General features: G+C 33.1%; 1 protein-coding gene across 2 annotated transcripts in view; it reads left to right on the forward strand.

Annotated features, from left to right (window-relative positions):
* ZC2HC1A (zinc finger C2HC-type containing 1A) overlaps positions 1-19,949 on the forward strand; it is a 47,411-nt gene that overhangs the window by 7,947 nt on the left and 19,515 nt on the right. For both annotated transcript variants that reach the window (XM_032315583.1, XM_032315582.1), the window contains exons 2-7: positions 307-380; positions 2,452-2,568; positions 8,401-8,542; positions 10,057-10,205; positions 17,249-17,348; positions 17,989-18,088. In XM_032315583.1, the coding sequence (XP_032171474.1) occupies positions 307-380; positions 2,452-2,568; positions 8,401-8,542; positions 10,057-10,205; positions 17,249-17,348; positions 17,989-18,088 (682 nt within the window). The remainder of the gene's footprint in view (positions 1-306; positions 381-2,451; positions 2,569-8,400; positions 8,543-10,056; positions 10,206-17,248; positions 17,349-17,988; positions 18,089-19,949) is intronic.

A 19,949-nucleotide genomic window follows, 5' to 3' on the forward strand; every position in this document is an offset into this window, starting at 1 on the left:
ATTTACAGTAGAGACAGGCTATAAATTCAGAGAATGTAACAAATTGGTTTGTTTAAAATTAAAGAAAACAAGATATTTCCAACAATATCAGTTTGGTGATACTTAAATCATGACGTCAGTATTTGGCATGTCCTTTTTGACCACTGATAACTCTAAGTCTTGTGCCTCTTTTAATAATATTAATTATTCCAAAATGAAACAAGACATTTTCCATAAGAACTGACAGCTTATATATGAGGACATTAAAATTTGGAAGTTTCACAATTTGAACAAAGAATTTCTTGATTAAATTCTTTTCTCTTTTAGAAAATGGAAGTGTCCAAGTAGGAGAATTGTTACCTTGCAAGATTTGTGGAAGAACGTTCTTTCCAGTGGCATTAGTGAGTACCTTTTTCCTTTGGATTATGATAGATCTGTAATTACTCGATAATTTAGGACAACTATCTTGGGAAGAACCTCTGTGGAATAATTTAAAGAGACACTAGTCAGTGTTCTTTGTTCAAGTCTATCAGTTCCACCTATGTCTTTCTTCAAGAGAGGTCTCTCCTTCATAGTTTGGTCTTCAGAACTACTCTGTTAAAGTGTTTCTGTGTGGGAATATTAACAAAAACAGAACAAAAACTCAGAAGTGCGTAATTATGTATTTAAAGATAAAGAATGATATGTGTCTGGGATCTGCTTTAAAGTACCTTAGGAAAAAGAGCTGGGATAGATGACAAGATTGCTAAATTGCTGATAATTGTTGATGAGTAAGTGGGAGTTCATGACACTATGCTCTTAATTCTTATGTATATTTGAAATATTTGAAGAAAAGTTGTTTTCAATTAAAAGTGTACCTAAATTATATACCTATATTATGCATTCTTTTAAAATTTTTATTATTTTTTATATTATACATTCTTTAGCTACTTTTATTAGTAACACAAATAGGAGTACTTTTAATTGATTTTAATGTTAAATAACCAACTAGAGAATAATGAAAAAATACCTATGTACCTAAAGTATTTTATTTTTACCTTAAATATAAAAATACATTTGTTAATATTTTGATGCAGAATAAAGACTTTTCTTTGAATATGCATCTGCTGATTAAAGTTCTGCCACAATCCAGAATGCGTGTTACTATTTCCAGTTTGTTTCTTTAAAGTAAAACAAGGATTTAATGATCCAAAATATCTGTTGGAATATCGACTCTTTTTAAATAATGACAGCTTTTTTCCTTTGTTCTTTAAAAATGTCTTGCCCACACTTAACTCAATGATTTTGTTGTTTTTGTATCATCTCGCAGTTTTTCAAACCATTTTCAAAGCATTCAGCTCAGTTTACATAGGAAAGAAAATGCCTTCGTTTGCCCTTATTTAATATTTAATTAAATAATGTAATCACTATACAACTACAGCTTATATAACACATCATATTTGGAAATAAGTACTACATACTTTTGACACAACTCAATGTAAGAACAGGCATCTATCAGAAAATTGCTTGCTAGCCACACTTTTATTTTTTTCATATTTAAGAGATTTTTATTCTAATAGCTATAATTATAGTACTTGCTTGTTAAAATGAAAACTAAAAACAAGTATGTATTAATTTCTAAGTATATATTGAAAATTTAAGAGGTTGCATGATATCAAACGAACCAGTTTGGAGGTTTCCTCTTTTCTCAGATAAAGTTTAACAGTTCTAGCTTGTTCAGTGTTTATCAAAATACAAAAGAAAAAAAGTGCATATAGTGCACTTCAATTAACATATTTTATTTGGAAGAGGAAAAATGATTATTTATCCAGTAGGTTAACTGAATGTCATTTATAAGAGCAATCATTGTAATGTCCTTAAAATGAATACATGAATGATTGAATGAATGAGTTGGCAGCCATATTTTAAAAACTTATAGAAGTGGAATGCTAGATAGCTCAAAAATCATGGGTAAAGAAAGATAAACTTGTTCCTTGTAATATGTGAATGTAATATGGTAACATGCTACTGTTGTATTAAGAACTTTAGTAACCCAGGTTACTACTATTGTTTTAATTTTTGTAATCCTCACACTAATGCAGTCTCTGTTTACATTCTTTTTCCAGTATCTATTTTCATGTATTTAATAATGAAGATAACTTTTTTTCCCCACTTAAATAACTTTGGCTTTGTTACATTATTTTCCTTATTCTTAGCAGTGTGGAAACTGGAATAGTCAATAACTCTCAATAAAATTTTGGAAGACTATTTATCTATACTTTCTTGTTGTATATAGTATTCATATTTTCTTGAGAAATAACTTAGAGCATGCATTATATATACTTTTTAATGGTTTTAGTTAAAGCAAAATATCGTATTTATATATTATTTCATCTTCTAGTTTTGAAATTGGTCTCAAATTACAATTTGAAGTTTATAGATTTCCTTTCTATAGAAAAGAAAATGATGCATTGTATTTCTTTATCTTAATAGAAAAAACATGGACCCATTTGCCAGAAAACCGCCACTAAGAAGCGGAAGACTTTTGATTCAAGCAGACAAAGAGCTGAAGGAACTGATATTCCAACAGTAAAGCCTCTTAAACCTAGGGTAATTATATAGCTTTTTGGATAGTATGAATTCTGCTTTGTGTTTTCAGTTTAAAAATGATCGGAAACTTGTTTATTTTAAACTTCTGCTAAGGGGAAACCAAACTACTATCTCCAGATCTATTACAGTGAGGTTTTTGTAGCATCAGATCTCCAGTTGCTTAGCTATAGGCTGGAAATAATTAAAAATTCCTCACATGTTCTTTTTAAGTCATTGTTAATTATTGCAGCCTATTTAAGCACTCTAGTTTAAGCCTCTTATCAAGTATAGTCTCTATATACAAAAGCAAAGTCATAATTTACAGATACCTTGGCATTATAGATATTTATTATCTCGATTAATTGTCCGTAATTGTGATCTTACGCTTTCTGGGGAAGTTTGATCAGTTACTCAACTGTCCATGTATAGCTGTTGTCAGTTTATTTTCTTTGAAAGCAATGAATCTCCTTTAATAATATCTCTTTAATTCTACCTGTGATATGTTATATTGCCAACAATAAAGCACATACATACTTTGTTCAGCATAGTTTTAAAGAGTTAGTTCAATGAAAAGTCAAAATTTGAGTACCTCATTGAATAGATTTTTGAAATAAACCCTTCTTCATTGATAATAACCTCTCCCAGTGCTACAGGAGAACATTTCCCTGTGGGGCAACTAATCTTACTAATAAAATTATTTGATAATAGAAAAGTTGAATGTTCATCTTTTTTTTCAGTCTATGTATAAGTGAAGGTGAAATTTGAATAATGTACATAAACCATTATTTGATATTTTTCTTAGTATATCTGCTGGATATATGATTATATTGGCTTTAATTGGCTTAGAGGTAAAGTGTTGAAATTTTTAGACAGTGTAATATACTGGGTGTGAAAATGAAAGCTGGCTCAAGAGTCACACTGCCTGGATTTAACCCTTGCTCTATTACTTACCATGCTGTGTTGGGAAGTTACTTTATCTGTGCATCTCTTTATCTGTAAAATGGTGATAGTAATGCTAGTATCTGTCTTGTAGGGTTCTTACTGAATTTATCCATAGTGATCTCTCAGTAAATATTAGTTATCCTATTTTTTTTTTAAGATTTTATTTATTTATTTGTCAGAGAGAGAGAGCGACAGAGAGAGTGAGCACAGGCAGACAGAGTGGCAGAGGGAGAAGCAGGCTTCCTACGGAACAAGGAGCCCGATGTGGGACTCGATCCCAGGACACTGGGATCCTGACCTGAGCCGAAGGCAGCCGCTTAACGAACTGAGCCACCCAGGCGTTCCAGTTATCCTATTTTTTAAAAAAATGATTTATTTATTTATGTATTTACTTATTAGAGAGAGAGTGTGTGCGAGAGTGAGTAGGGGCAGAGGGAGAGGGAGAGAGAAACTCAAACAGTCTCTGTGCTGAGTGTAGACCCTGAGGCAGGCAGTGGGGTGGGGGGTTGGAATTGCTCAATCCCACAACCCTGAGATCATGACCTGGGCTGAAATCAAGACTTGGACACTTAACCGACTAAGGGAGAAGGGTTCTAATAGTGAAAAAAATTAACCTTCAGATTAAAAACAAAGTAAAAACCATGGCTTTACATGAAGTAGTATAATTTCTTGGTACTTAAAAATGTGGTTCATAGAGCAATAATACCAGCACTATTTGAGAACTTGTTATAAATGCAGAATCTCAGGTCCCACCCAGAAATACTGAGTTAAGAATCTGCATTTTAACAAAATCCTTGGGCAAGTCATAGGCGCCTTAAAGTTTGAAATGCTGTGTATTCGAAGATTTTTTTCAAGATTTTATTTATTTATTTGTTAGGGAGAGAGCATGAGTGGGGGGATGGGGCAAGCAGAGGGAGAAGCAAGCTCCCCATTGAGCAAGGAGCCTGATGAGGGACTTGATCCCAGGATCCTGGGATCATAACCTGAGCCAAAGCCAGATGCTTAACCAACTGAGACACCCAGGTGTCCCAAACACTATTTTTATTTTTATTTTTATTTTTAGATTTTATTTATTTATTGGAGAGAAAGAGAGTGAAAAGATTTTATTTATTTATTGGAGAGAAAGAGAGTGAATGAGAGAGAGAGAGAGAGAGAGAGTGAGTGCGCTTGCGCACTGCCGGGGTAGGAGCGGAGGGAGAAGGAAAAGCAGACTCCCCACTGAGTAGGGAGCCTTACACAGGGCTCCATCCCAGGACACTAGGGATCATGACCCCAGCCAAAGGCAGATGCTTAACCGACTGAGCCACCCAGGCGCTCCTTTTGAAGATTTTAACATCATAGTGCAGTTCTGTCTTTTTCTGTATCAAAGAAATCCTATAAAATCACAAGCAGAGTGGAGTAAAGCAGATATAAATTCCATTTTGGGAATAACTAAAGGTAGGCGTAATCCACAGAGTACAAAATATATTAAGGGCTGCCCAAAGCTTCTGGTCTTCCAGAAGAACCTGCCCATAGAAGTGTAGAAAGTGGCTAAAGGACCCATGGCCCGGAATGGGAACCTGTCACCTTAAAGATGAAGGGTCTCCTTGTCTTAAATGTGACTCCTTAACTGTGAGGGGTCTAAACAGGAAGTATAGACCCCTTTTTTGCTGCAGCCAAAGCAGGAATTGGGGTATCGGAACTTGGGTAGCCAGGAATTGGAATGAGCTTGGCTGAAATTGGACAAAAACCAGGAGCGAGGAAGTAGGGAAGTAGGGACATAAGGCACAGAGAGTTTAAGGGGGCCCAATGGCAGAAGCTCTCAAAAAAATCACTAACGAAAAAAAAATACACTTTCTGAACATAAGGAGCCTATCTAAAGGGCTAGGTCTTTTTGTTTTGTTTTGTTTTGTTAGTTTAAGTGATTAATATGGTTACTGAGGGAAGCATGGTTGGCAACAGGAGCCTTCCTGGACCCAAGTTGTTTTAGAGAAGCATGAGAGGTATGGCTGTGTGATCAGAGAGACCTTATTTGCATCCATATCTGGTATAACGGAGAAGATAGCTGGCTGTAGGTTTGTGTACCTTGGAAGCAAACTGTGCACCTTTCCTCCCTAGAACCTCTTGTAAATAGCTGTAACAAGAAAACCTAATTCATTCAATGATGAGTAATAAAAAGCATTAATTTAGCACTGACATAGGATGCTGTGAGAAGAAAGGTAGATGAGAGCTGCAAAACTTATCAGTAGGTGAGTTATACTTACAGAGTAGATGAATGTTGTGATCACACCTTTCACCATAAAAATTAACTTTAAAGAATCAGTCACATTCAATAACTGAGTTTGCTTGTATTTAGTTAAGATTTTGTATCTGTATTTGTGAGAGAGGTATATTTGTAATTTTTCTTTTTATCAAACGTTTATTGCTCTCAACAGACTAGTTAGAAAGTTGTTCTCAGGGTGCCTGGGTGGCTTAGGCAGTTAAGCACCTGCCTTCCGCTCAGGTCATAATCCTGGTGTGGTGGGATGGAGCCCTGCATCAGGCTCCCAGCTCAGCGGTGAGCCTGCTTCATCCTCTCCCTCTGCTGCTCTCTCTGCAGTGCTCTATCTCTCAAATAAATGAATAAAATCCTTAAAAAAAGGGTTGTTTTCTTGGTTTATGTTGAAAGAGTTTTTAAAAGATTGATGCTATTTCTTCCTTAAATGTCTACAAGAATTCAATTCTAAAGGCATCTGGGCCAATTTTCTTTAGGTTTTTAAATAATAGATTCACACACACACAAAAAATAAATGTGAGACTGTTAGGATTTTGTTTCTTTTAGTATCTGTTTTGTGGTGTTTGTCAAGGATCTTGTCCACTTAATGTTGTCAGATTTATTAGCACAAAGGTCCATTTTGGTGTCTTCTTTTTTCCTTATGTTTGTAAGATCTATATCATGTACTATTTTCCATCCCTTGATATTTTGTGATTTCCTTTTTTCCCTTATTAGTCCTGCCTCATTAGTATTTTTTTAAAAATCATCATTTGACTTTGCTGATTCAATGTATATTCTTGATTTAAAAAATAAAGACCTAATAAGGATAGTTGGGTATTTGAATAATGTGACAAAATAAATGTATGATAGCACAGGAGCCAGCATTATGCATAGTAGAAAGATGCTTAGAGATAGCCATTAAAGACAGGAACAAGATTAAGCTCCAAGCAATATAGTAATTGCTATAACTGATATAGTTAGATATTAGATGCATAGGGATTAGAAAAGAGGAGGTAAATGCATCATTATTAGGAGATGATATACCTGGAAAACCCAAGAGAATCAGCTGCTAAAATATTACAAACAATAAGAGAAGCCTGTGAAATAATGAGATATAATGCTAATATACAGAAATTACTAGGTTTCATATTTCAACAAACCCTTGAAACATAAAAAAGTAGAAAAGACTCTATAAAAGAACAACACAAAATAAAAAATGTATAGGGATAAACCTTTTAAAGGTTTAAGACTTTCACATAGACTACTTAAAAAAAGCACAAATACTTCTTCAAATGCAAATATTATATAATGTTTTTGGATAGGTAGATTCAACAAAATAAAGATATTAAGTTTCTTAAGTTGTTTATGAATGTAATGTTTAAGTTTTCCAGTTAAAATACAGTTTAAAAAATTAGACAAGCTGATTCTGAGGTTTATATGGAAAAATGTACATACAAGAATAATCAGAAAAGATTGCGAAAGCAGAATGAAGTAGGGTTATCCTATCAGATATGAAAATATTATTATAAACTCTCAGTATTTAAAACACTGGTACTAACACAAGCATAGTCAGAACACTGGAACAGAAGAGAAAGTTCAGAAATAGGCCCAAATATAAAAGAGAATATGATAAAAGTGTTAATAGTTCAGTGGGGAGCAAAGTCAATAAAGGATGCTGAGACAGCTACATAGCCATGTTAAAACCAAAAAATAAAGTTGAATCTATATGTCACAATATAACTCACGATAAATTCTGAATGAATAAAAGATTTAAAATTTTACAATGAAGTCATGAAAATTCTAGGAGGAAAACATGGGAAAATTCCCCTTGTTCCAACTTTACACATTGAATAAATAGTGACTTGCTAATAGTGACTATAAATCTGGAGACCCATAAAAAAAACAAGTAAATTAAACTATATTTTAAAAATTAATTCCTCATATCAGGAGATCCTTAAGACAGCCATATTGTAGGGGAGGGCTGAGGCTAATCTATAAAGAGTTAACTAAAAATTGCTAAAATTAAGACCAGTAATCAACAGGTAAGTTGACCAGGCATGTAAACAGTGCACAAAAAAGGCAATGCAATTATTCTTGATTTTTTATAAAAAGATGCTCAACACACTTCTTATAAGAGAAAAGCCAGTTAAAACCAACAGAGAAAACTATTCTTTACCTCTCCAGTCAGTTAAAAAAACCAGAAGTTTAACATACTCTGTTGGAGAAAATGTAGTAAAATAGGGAAATTACACTGTTAGTGGGAGCCTAAGTGGATGCAACACATACAGAAGTTAATTTAGCAGTGTTTATCACAATTATAAATGCATTTTAAAAATTGCATATAATAAAATTACATGAAGTTTCTTTTTAAAATCACAAATTTTAAGGAAAGTAATTTAAGGACCTCCTAATAAGAGAACATTTAAAACAATATAGCATTTCCTCAAGTTTTATTTCAATTAATTTTTTAAAAAGATTCTTTTTATTTATTTGAGATAGAGCACAAGCACGAGGGAGAGGGAAAGGGAGAAGCAAGCTATCTGCTGAGCAGGGAGCCAAAACCTTGGGATCGTGACCTGAGCCAAAGGCTGATGCTTACCAACAGCCACCAAGGCACCCTATTTCAATTAATTATTTTTAAAATGTTTTGAAATGGGCTTTTCTTTATTTGTTTGTAGCCTGAACCACCAAAGAAACCATCTAATTGGAGAAGAAAACATGAAGAATTCATTGCCACCATAAGAGCAGCTAAAGGCCTTGATCAGGCACTTAAAGAGGGTGGAAAACTTCCTCCTCCTCCTCCACCTTCTTACGATCCTGGTATGTAGAGTATTGTTGATGGAAATCTTCATATGGAGGGAAAATATTGATAGAATTATTAATTTTAAGTTGTTGATAAAATTAATTTATAATAATGGAACCTGATGAACCATAATCTTTTAAAGTTTAATTATAAAATAATGATGCTAGTGCAGGCATTTAGGCTTATAAAGACACACTGATGTTGAACATAGAAATACTTTATCTTTTTATCTCAGTACTATTTAAACATGAAATGTTATAATGTCATTTGAAAAATTATTGTAGTATATCCCAGGAAATATTTGAAGAAGCTCACTGTCATTCGAAATGTAGTCGTTTGGTTAAGATTCAGATTGTATGTTGCCTAGTTCTTTGGTATCTTCTCATCTGGGAAGAAAAGAAATCATTGTTTCTAAGGTATGTGTTCATGTGAGGAGACCACCATATAGCTTGATTTACCTAAATTATGCTTTAAATTCATGTGTTAATATAGTTTCTTCATTAGATGGACAAAAGTAGCTTATTTGTTACCAGAAGCAAGGCAAGATGCTGGAAATCCAGTATGAGATACTGAGATACTGGAACATTCAAAATATCCACAATAGAATTTGACATAGACTAGTAGAATAGTTTAAAGAGGTAGTTATTTAAATGTACGAAGTTAGCTGCATTAAAATGGTGTTAGTACTCTTGATTGAGATTTATTTCTTAGTAAAGGGAAGTTCTTACCAAATAAGTCAGGGAGATGAAAAGCAAAGCATATGGACTATAGTCAATAATATACTTTGTATGGTGACAGATGGGTGGTGTGGATTGAATATCATATAGAATTGGCAAATGAACATGTTGTACACCTGAAACTAATGTAGCATTGTATGTCAGCTATACTTCAGTAATAAATTTAAAAAAAGTCATTTAGAAAATCTACATATGATCATTTTTAACGTGTTATTGTAGTGGAAAGGTTGACAAGCTATTTCTATAAAGGACCAGATAGTAAATATCTTAGTTAATGAAGTGTATTTTTATTTCTTCTTTCATCTAAGAGAAAATACAGCTGTATAAAGCTGATTAAACTATTAATTAAAATATTTTAACAGATCAGCCCAAATTTTAAAATTTATTTTTAATATATTATGTTATTACTGCTTAACTTCATCTCTAGTATAAAATATGTAGATATGGTGAAAACATATGGTATATTATGAAGGCAAAGAAGAAATCCTGTTTTTCTTCTACGTATTCATTCTTTTGTACTAAGGATTTTTATCTTTTGGAGTTTTCTTTCCCCCCTCAAATTTGATCCTAGGCTGGCAGAAGATTAGAATTTATCATATACTAGTAAATTTTTTTCTTAAATGTCTTTACTGAGTTTAGTAGTCAGGTTGGGGGGTTTTAAGTAAATGACAAGTTTTGCTTATCAAATATAATACTTTGTCAGACATCTTGAATTACTCTTCGTTAAAATTTATAATTCTTTATGTTTCCCTTCAAGAATTACTTTATTAATGTGTTTCTTTTTTTTGTTTTAGATTATATTCAGTGTCCATATTGCCAGAGGAGATTTAATGAAAATGCAGCTGATAGACATATTAATTTCTGTAAAGAACAGGCAGCACGTATTAGTAATAAAGGCAAATTTTCTACTGATACCAAAGGAAAGGCGACTTCTCGGACACAGGTGAAATGCTCAATTATTTCTACAAATAAAGGAGAAAAATGACTCTTTCAGATTCACAGCTTTTTGCTTGTGCTTTACAGAACATTTAGCTACAGTTTTCTTACCTGCTTAAAGTTTAATATTACTGTTCAGGGACTGAGTAAGAAATTTGAATGTTTAATAGAGAACAAATAATTGAATGGACTTGAGTTAATGGAGTCTTGAAAATAATGCAGGTTGAAAAGGTATTAGGAAAGGGTAAGACAACTAGTTAAAAAGTAAGTGAAGCCGATTCAGAGGAAATCAGAGGGTTTGGAAAGTGAAAAAGTGGCAATAAAAATCCACATTTGAAAATCATGTATGTACTGAAAGTTTCCATGCTACGTGTGACCATACACCCAAGGGAATGAAATCCTGGGCTCAAGTCCAACTGTTACTTCTGAGCTTTAGGCAAGTAACATTTCATGTATGATAGACTTTATTTCTTCATCTGTAAAGTAGTCTGTATGATCTTTGTGAAAAGCAAATGAGATGGAGAGCTATAAACCGTATATGGATTTTGTTATATGAAATTTTTACAGTACTGTTGTTTTTCTTTTCTTTTTTTTTTTTTTCAAATTTTTAAAGATTTTATTTATTTATTTGACAGACAGAGACCACAAGTAGGCAGAGAGGCAGGCAGAGAGAGAGGAGGAAGCAGGCTCCCTGCTGAGCAGAGAGCCTGACATGGGGCTTGATCCCAGGACTCTGAGATCATGACCTGAGCCAAAGGAAGAGGTTTAACCCACTGAGCCACCCAGGCACCCCAGTACTGTTGTTTTTCATTAAGCATATTGTGACACAGAAACTTTGATAATGTCATACTCTTTTTTGAGATTTATTTATTTTATAAAAACATTGATAATGTCATACTTTTTAAAAAAGATTATTTATTTTAGAGAGAAAAGAGAACATGAGTGGGAGGGGCAGAAGGAGAAGGAGAGAGACTCATAAGCAGATTCCCTCCTGACTGAGGAATCCAACGCAGGGCTCCCATTTCAGAACCCTGAGATCATGACCTGATCCAAAACCAAGAGTCAGACATTTAACTGACTGTTGCCACCCAGGTGCCCTGATAATGTAATACTTTTCAGCAAACTTCATTTTTCAGAAAACTTTCATTTACAGTTTTTTTAGTACTATAAATCTAGCAGGCAATAAATAATCAAATCCATTTTACTTATTACTTATGAATCAAGTATTGGACTAAAAGACTTCATTACAACTGGAGCCTTCTTGAGAGGATCCATATTTAATTTTGGTTAATATTATTGGAAGTAGAACTCCCCTCTTATTTTTTACAACACTTTTATTCTGGTGTTTTCCTCATTATTTTCCTCAGTTATTTTATTGTAAATTATACATGTAGAAAAAAAAAAAAAAAAAAACGGGTGCCTGGGTGGCTCAGTCTTTAAGCATCTGCCTTCAGCTCAGTTCATGATCCCAGGGTTCCGGAATTGAGCCCTGCAGCGGGCTCTTTGCTCAGCAGGAAGCCTGCTTCTCCCTCTCCCACTCTTGTTGTGTTCCCTCTCTTGCTGTGTCTCTCTCTGTCAAATAAATAAATAAAATTAAACAAAAAAACAATATACATACATGCGTAACCACAAGAAGGTTAAGAAATAGAGTATTATTAATCTCACAAAACCTCTACTATACCATTTCTCTCCCAGAATTGTAATGTTCTCTCCCTCTTAGACCCTCACCCCATAAAATAGTCGCTATTCTGATTTTACATATAAATCAGTCTTTGCTTTTTTATATAGTCTTCAGACCACGATTATCCTTTTATTTACTATGGCTTTATAAATCCTGACATCATGATAGATTTGTAGTTATTTTCTCCTCCAGTTTCTCTTCACTTGAAAATAGACAGTTGAAAATATTTTCTAATTTGTGATTGTGCCTTCATTTTTTTGTTATTATTGTCGGTTGTTTTTATTTTTGTATTTTTTGTTATTTGTTTTGTTTCATTTTTATTTTTTAACTGGAGATCTCCACCTGATCTTCCCCACCCTCCATAATCCATACCTTCATCCTTCCCAACTGACTTAGTTCCCTCCATGTTCTAAAATACACCTCTGATCCTGGTAAATTGGTCTCCTTCACATTCACATCTATAAAATGGGGTCAATATGTACCTACCTCAACAGTTATCAGTAGCATTCAGCGAAATAATGCCTATAGGTGTGATTTCTTCTTTCACTCATAGTTTGTTCAAATGTGAGTCATTTACTTCCAGATATTTGGTGCTCCTCTAGATGTTTATTGCTGTAATTTATTTTATTTTTTTTTTTGCCTCATTCTCTTATGGTGTGAGAACATTCTTGGTAAGATTTCATTTTTGAGATTTGTTTTATTGCCTAGCATGTGGTCTTTTTTGGTGAATGTTCCTGCAGTCTTCTACTATGATTGTGACTTTTTCAAGATCATTAATTTCACCAGCTTTTCATTTAAGTATTTTTAATTTCTCTTATTAATTGTATTTATATTTATAATTTATTGTATCTTTCCTATCTATTGAACTTTATATCATATGGAGTGTGCCTTTTTGTCTATGGTAGCATTCTTTGTGTTGAAGTATGTGTCATCTGATAGTGTATTACTGTTTTGTTTGATCATGCTAATTTCCTTTCAGTTTTTTAACTTGAATTTTTGTTGTTGAAATGTGTTTCATCTGATAATGAATAACCATTTCAGCTTAATTATGCTACATTTCTTTCTAATTCTTTCACTTAAATTTGTGTTTTTGCATCTCCTGTAGACAGCCTGTAATTAGTTCATCTTTTTTAAAATCCAATCTGACAACCTCAAACTGTTGGTTGGAGTGTTTAGGCATTTACACTCAATATAATATTGTTATGTTTGTGGTTAATTCTGCTGTGTTGCTATTTTCTATTTTTGTCTCTTTTTTGTTATTCCTCTGATACTTTTTCCTTGCTTCTTTTGTCTTAATAAAAGATATTTTATTTGCTCTTGGTTTTCAGTCATCAGATTTTTTAAAATGGTTACTCTAGGAATAACACAATACATTTTTTAACTTACCCCATCTGTGGCTATTTCCACATACCTCTCACCGATCTTAGTGTTACTGTTATATATATGTATCTCTATAAACCCATCAGTATTCCTGTGTGTTGCTATATGTGTTATACTTACACCTTTAAAAGTCATCCGTTCTGGGGCACTTGGGTGGCTCAGTGGGTTAAGTCTCTGCCTTCAGCTCAGGTCATGATCTCAGGGTCCTGGATCGAGCCCCGCATCGGGCTCTCTGCTCAGCAGTGAGCCTGCTTCCTCCTCTTTCTGCCTACTTGTGATCTCTCTCTCATCCGTTCTTTTTTTTTTAAGATTTTATTTATTTATTTGACAGAGATTATAAGTAGGAAGAGAGTCAGACAGAGAGAGAGGAAGGGAAGCAGGCTCCCTGCTGAGCAGAGAGCCCGATGTGGGGCTTGATGCCAAGACTTTGGGATCATGACCTGAGCCAAAGGCAGAGGCTTTAACCCACTGAGCCACCCAGGCACCCCAAAAGTCATCTGTCTTTTAAAGAAATTAGAAAATAAATATATAATAATTTACATGCATATGCACATTTATATGTTTATGCACATCCACGTGTACTTTTTTTTTCTTCTGCCTCTGTCTCCTCCTCACACACATTTTGCATTTTACTTTCATGTTATATACTCCCATATTACCATTTTCAGATATCTTCATTTCTTCTTGTAAATCTCAGTCGCCATATTTTGTCATTTGCCTTCAATCAGAAGAAGCTTTAGCCTTCTAAGAATACAGATCTGTTGACAAGGAATTTTGTGGTTTTGGTTATCTGAAAAAAAAAAAAAAACAGGCCTGTATTTTGCCTTTTTTTCTCTGTTGAGATTTTCTATGTGGTTATTTACTGTTATTATATTTTTCTTTAATTCTTGTGTGTGTATCCCTTTACCTTTCGAACATGTATATCCTAACTATTTTGAGGGTCTTAACTGCTAAATCTAATATACCTGTGCCCACCTAGGTTATAGCGTTGACTATGTTTTGCCACGTATAGGTCATGTTTTTCTCTTTCTTTTTCCTTTTCTTTTCTTGCCTCTCCCTTCCCCTTCCTTGCTCCTTTCCCTTTCTTACAGTTGAACCCAGAATACATACTTACCAGTTTTCCAGAACTGCTTTTGGATGGTTTCCAGTCTCTTAAAATCTTTTTTTTTTAAGATCCTTTTTTATTGTCTGTAAGAGAGTTAAGCAGCTATTTCACCTCCACCGAGTTTGTAGTCAATTATTGCATTTTTTAATTTCTTGAAGTTGGCTGGTTTTCTAATTTCCTATTTTACCTTTTATAGTTTCTAATTCCCTGTTAATATTTCCAGAGTTGTCTTTTATTTCTTTAACTATAGTAAGCATAATTGTTTTATACTCTGTAGCTGATAATTGTAGTATCACGTGATCTTTGCAGATATGTTCTTGTTTCTTTTCCCTCAATCATGGTTTCTTATATCATTATGTACATAATTACTGATCATTTGGTGCTTGTTGGCCTCAAAAATTATTCATGAGAATTGTTCACGTGAAGACCCTTTTTGTTTCTTCCAGGTTATCTAAGAGTACTACCAATCTGGAAGCACTTTAAATTTTGGCTTAATTTGCCTGGCCACCTAGTAATGTAGATTTATATAGCAAATCCATGTGATGGCCAGTCTGTTGTTATAATCTTAACTGTTGTTGGCCTAATGGTTTATTTTTTTCTTCTTATCTGACATTCATATTGTATAAAATGGTTTTTTTTATACTTTTCAGAGCATTTTTACTTTTTAGTTGAAAGGTCAGTCCAAATAATGCCCTTTTACTATTTTATCGAAAATGAATGCCCTCCTTGTTCTTTTAGCTCTTTCTAATTTCAAGATCAAGTCTTTATAAACATAAATATTTGACTAAGAAAATTTATTAGATTTGTGATCTGTATAAAAGCACATGAAATAATAAACATCTAAAAAATACATATTTAATGAAAGAAATATGGATTGAATATAACTGTATAAAAGTATAGTGGTTTTGTTTTTCTAATCACTAAAATGGATTTAATTTATATAAAATTGTTGATTACTGAAGTCATCCTGAAAGCCTAAAGGTTTGACCTCTGCATATATAATATACTATACCAGCACCCTTTGTTTATATTAATCATTTTTCTCTTTTTTTGGTAGTTAGCACAGTATGAGTGGCTCACCTATCCTATTTCTTAATTCAGTTAAGCCTGTTTTTAGTAGACATGCCTGTGATATTTTAAGGGGTCTTCGGCAGGGCTTGTTTTCCATATTATTCTTAGTTTTAAAATCTTTCTTAATATCTTCATTGGTATTTTAGTGGGAGACACTGGTATTAACTGATGTTAATTAAATTTAAATTAATTAAATTTAAAGATTTATTCCTTTTAGAGAGAGAGAGAGAGAGCTCACAGATGTGTGAGTGGGGCAGGGGCAGAGGGAGAAAATCCCCAAGCATACTCTCTGCTCAGCCTGGAGCCCGACCCTGGTCATCTCACATTCCCAAGTTCATGACCTGAGCTAAAACCAGGAGTCTGAGTCACTCAACTGATTCAGCGGCCCCCAGATGCCCTCTTTTCCAAACCCTTTTAAAAAATTTATTTGTTTTTATTTTATTTAAAATTAATTAGTTAACATATAGTGTGTTATTAGTTTCAGTAGTAGAGTTCAGTGATTTATCAGTTGCCAGTTGCCTTTTTAAACCAGAAACACCCCTTAGGTTTTCAAAGAAACAGTGACTTAATATGGCTTATCTCCAAAGGATCCCAGTCATGTGTCCATTTGACAGATATTGAAGGTTGCCAAGTGCTTAAGAAATTTCCGCTTCTGGTGCAATAGTGCGAAATGTGCATGGGTTGTGTGTGTGTGTGTGTGTGTGAGAGAGAGAGAGAGAGAGAAAGAGAGAGAGAAGCTTTTTTATCAAGATTTATTTTCCTTATAAGGGCACATACTAAATTTTGAAGGTTGTAATATTTGACTTTAAAATTTGTGTTTAGCTAGCAGTTTTTAGTTGTAGTGCATCTAAAATTTTATACTGATTATTGGTTATAAAATATGATTTGATTTTTGAATATTGTGTTTAAAACCAGCTTTTCACATAAAGTCCTAAGGAGTCCAACTATGGTATTGGGCTAAATCTCATGTACAGTCATCACTTTCTAGTTGAAGCATAGGGCAAGAACTAAAGTGGCATGAGTCTTAATTCCTTTTCTGTTTGTTAGTTGGGGTATACCTTTAGGCAAATTCAGTTTTTTATATTGGAGCAGGTAACCAATAAGACACTTTAATACTCAGTAACAGCAAAATTTAACTCAGGTAAGAGATAGTAAAATAAAATTGATAATGCTTCTTTCTAGAAAGTAGAGGAAAAAAATAGCCTATTTTTCCTCAACGCATGTTCTATTCATTTAATATGATCTGGTGAGAACAGTGAAGCCAGAATTCTTTCCCTTCGTGTTCAGGAGATCCATAAGGCAGCTCTTGTAAAACTTGCAGACTTATTTGTAATCTTATGAATTATTGTCAGTAGGAAATATGACTGAATTATATAAATGAAACCTAAAACCATACCCAGGAACATGTAAAAATTTGGACCTTTAAAGCTGCATTGCTAAGTGAGCATCATTGGGTGTTTGTAAGTTTTTCTATTAATATTTGTTTGGCGTTTAAAATCTTAACATTGAAGAAATTTTTCCCATTTGACCTTTTTTTTTTTTTTTTCCCTATGGACGGGGCAAAGCTGCTCTTAGTTTATTTTAGCAGTGGAATATCTGAGTCAAACTTTCAGTACACTAGTTTTGAGATGGAGCATATTTTGGGAAACCTCTCTCTGAGGTGATATATTTTAATCTATCCTTTCTCAATTTCTGTTATTCAGTAGCTAATAAGGAAAATTGCTCATTTAAGGGTATGTGAGGTTTTGAAATGCAGTTTACAACCTGTATTCAAAAAGTAATGTTGTAAAATATTTTATTTTCATTACTTTAGTATAAGCCGCCTGCACTTAAAAAGTCAAATTCTCCTGGAACTGTACCATCAGGATCTTCACGGTTACCACAACCAAGTGGCACTAGCAAAACTGTTGTAGGTAATGAGCTCCATTAATAACGTGGGTTTTTTTATTGTTATTATTGTTTTTTGTTTGTTTGTAGAGACAGAAATGAAGATAGTGTTCTGCTTGGGATTATTAAAATAGATTTATAATTAGAAAGAGATGTGGAGGATATGTAATTCTTTCTGGGTAAAAATAAAGTAACTTTCAAAAACTTTCTACTTAGGATATTTTATAGCCTTTTTTTCCCACCTTAAATGTCTATTCTTGATGTTGTTTCTGATACATTACCTATTCAGAGTGTTGACCAAGTTCTTTTCTTGATTTCTTTGACCGCAGTATTTCCCCTTCATTTCTATATATACTGCTCTGAACTTGACAATTGTCCTAATAGACACATGATTAATGACTTGAAGGAGATATTGACTAACTAATGTATACCTTTATTTATATGTAAATTGTGATAAATAAATATAAAAATTAGAAATGAAGCATGCTATATGTTCTCTGGAAATTTAATTTTTAAAAAACCTTTTCTTAGTTCATAACTTGTTTGGATCTATTGCTGCAAAGATTTATTGCCACTAAAGCATTGTTTTCCTTGTCAGGTGCTCTGTTTTATGTGATTTTTCCTTTTCAGAATGTCATTAAAACCAATAACCTTTTTTATTATAAGGTGTGCCTTCAGGTAAAGTGTCTTCAGTTAACAGCTCTTTGGGAAACAAACTTCAGACCTTATCTCCTTCCCATAAAGGGATAGCAGCCCCTCATGTAGGGTAAGTCTATTTGAATTTAATTGATTAGTGATACACACACACACACACACACACACACATACACTTTATTTAGGTAATTGACTTTTATTAACCTTGATTTTCTTTCAAAAGTTCATTTCCCTTTTAACATATTGCTGGTCAGGGGCACATACAGTACTGTTGAAGTTTATTAGGATAACCATTTTGGAAAAAATCTGGTGGCATGTATCCAGAGCTCAAAAAACATTCGTACTTTTTGAATAATTTTACTTCTGGAAATCTAGTCTAAGGAAATCATTTGAAATACAGAAGATTTTTGTGTAACCATTACTTATGAAACATTATGTATCAGGCACTGTGTTAGACATTTTTTCATATATTTTTTATTAAAACCACCCTACCACCATAGGATGAGGGTCAGAGAAGCAAAAACAATTTGCCCAAAACCATACAGCTATTAAGAGTTAGAAGCAGGTTACAAATTGGAGTCTCTTTGGCTCAAAACATTGGTTTTTTTCATATGGTTTGATTACAATGTTAAAAAAAATAAAATAAAACCACCTAAATTTCTACCTTTGTTTGAATAGCAAATTATAACAATCTATACAGGGATACTATGCAACTATAAAACATATAATTCTACTATAACAGGGTAAGAATGTAGGACACAAACTCCTATGTATACTGAGATAGAAACTATAAAAATGTGTGTAGACAAAAAAGACAAAGTATGCTGAAATATTAACAGTGGATGATTATTTTCCACTTATTTAATACTTTTAATATACTTTTTATCTTTCTACAGTTTTATATATGTGACTTTTAAGAAAGTAGCATTATTAAGCTTTCCACAATTATTTTAATGTGGGAAAAATGGTTGGTAACACTTGAGATTTTAGAAATCCTCTTATCTCAGTAGAAACTCCCTTTCTCTTCCATTTTGGTAAATCAGAAAATTTAAGGGTTACCATGTGATCTTTAGACTGAAGGCTTAGTATATACTTCACAGATACTGTTAAAGTTGGTTTAGGAAATACAGTGCTCATTATTTTCAGATATGGGTTATCACTTTTTTTTAGTGTAGGAAATATGTATAGGGTTATTTATCAAGTGAGAGCAACTGTCTTTTGTTTCCTAATTTGGACTACACAGAAAGTACAAAATCTAAAAGGAGTTTAATATAATTATCATTGTAGAAAAAGAAAAAAATCAACTAATAAGATTCAATTAGTTTAAATGTTTTTCTTTTTGTTGTGCTTCCAAAAAGAAAACATAGGTTATCCTTAAGAAAGAGACAGGTTAGCAGTAGAACAGATGGCTGAAAAGTAAAATGTTCTCATCTTTCGGTGGTAAAAAAAAAACTGATTTTGTTTTATTTTTTAGTTTCTCTACTGAGTTAACTCATCATTTTTAGTTAAGGTGTAGATGGCAATACGTATTTTAACTTTTACAAATCCTTTTTACCATATCACAGAATTGCCTTCCATGTTGTGTTATAGTTTGATTTATGAATTATGAATTAAAAGCTGATCTTTTTTAGTGCCTTTCCCCTCATACTGGTAATTTTGTCAGATGGCCATATTAAGTTGTACTCACACTCTCCCTTATATTCTTAATAGGGCTTGTTAAGCTGGCTGGTATAATGAAAAGTAGCACTAACTTTGGATTAGAAATCTAGGCTTCAAGATCCTACTTTGCCAATGAATACCTGTATGACTTTGTGCATATCTCTTTTGTCTCACTCACAACATTGTGTGACTTTGGTTAGATGTTGGCAGCATCATGACCTAACATAATTTGAGCAAAATTTATATAATCCCTAGGAGAAAATTTGTCTTTACTAAAAAGCAAAGACTTTGAGCACAGTAATTTTATAAATTAT

The sequence above is a fragment of the Mustela erminea genome, chromosome 16, assembly GCF_009829155.1.
Source record: "Mustela erminea isolate mMusErm1 chromosome 16, mMusErm1.Pri, whole genome shotgun sequence".
Classification (NCBI taxonomy): domain Eukaryota; kingdom Metazoa; phylum Chordata; class Mammalia; order Carnivora; family Mustelidae; genus Mustela; species Mustela erminea.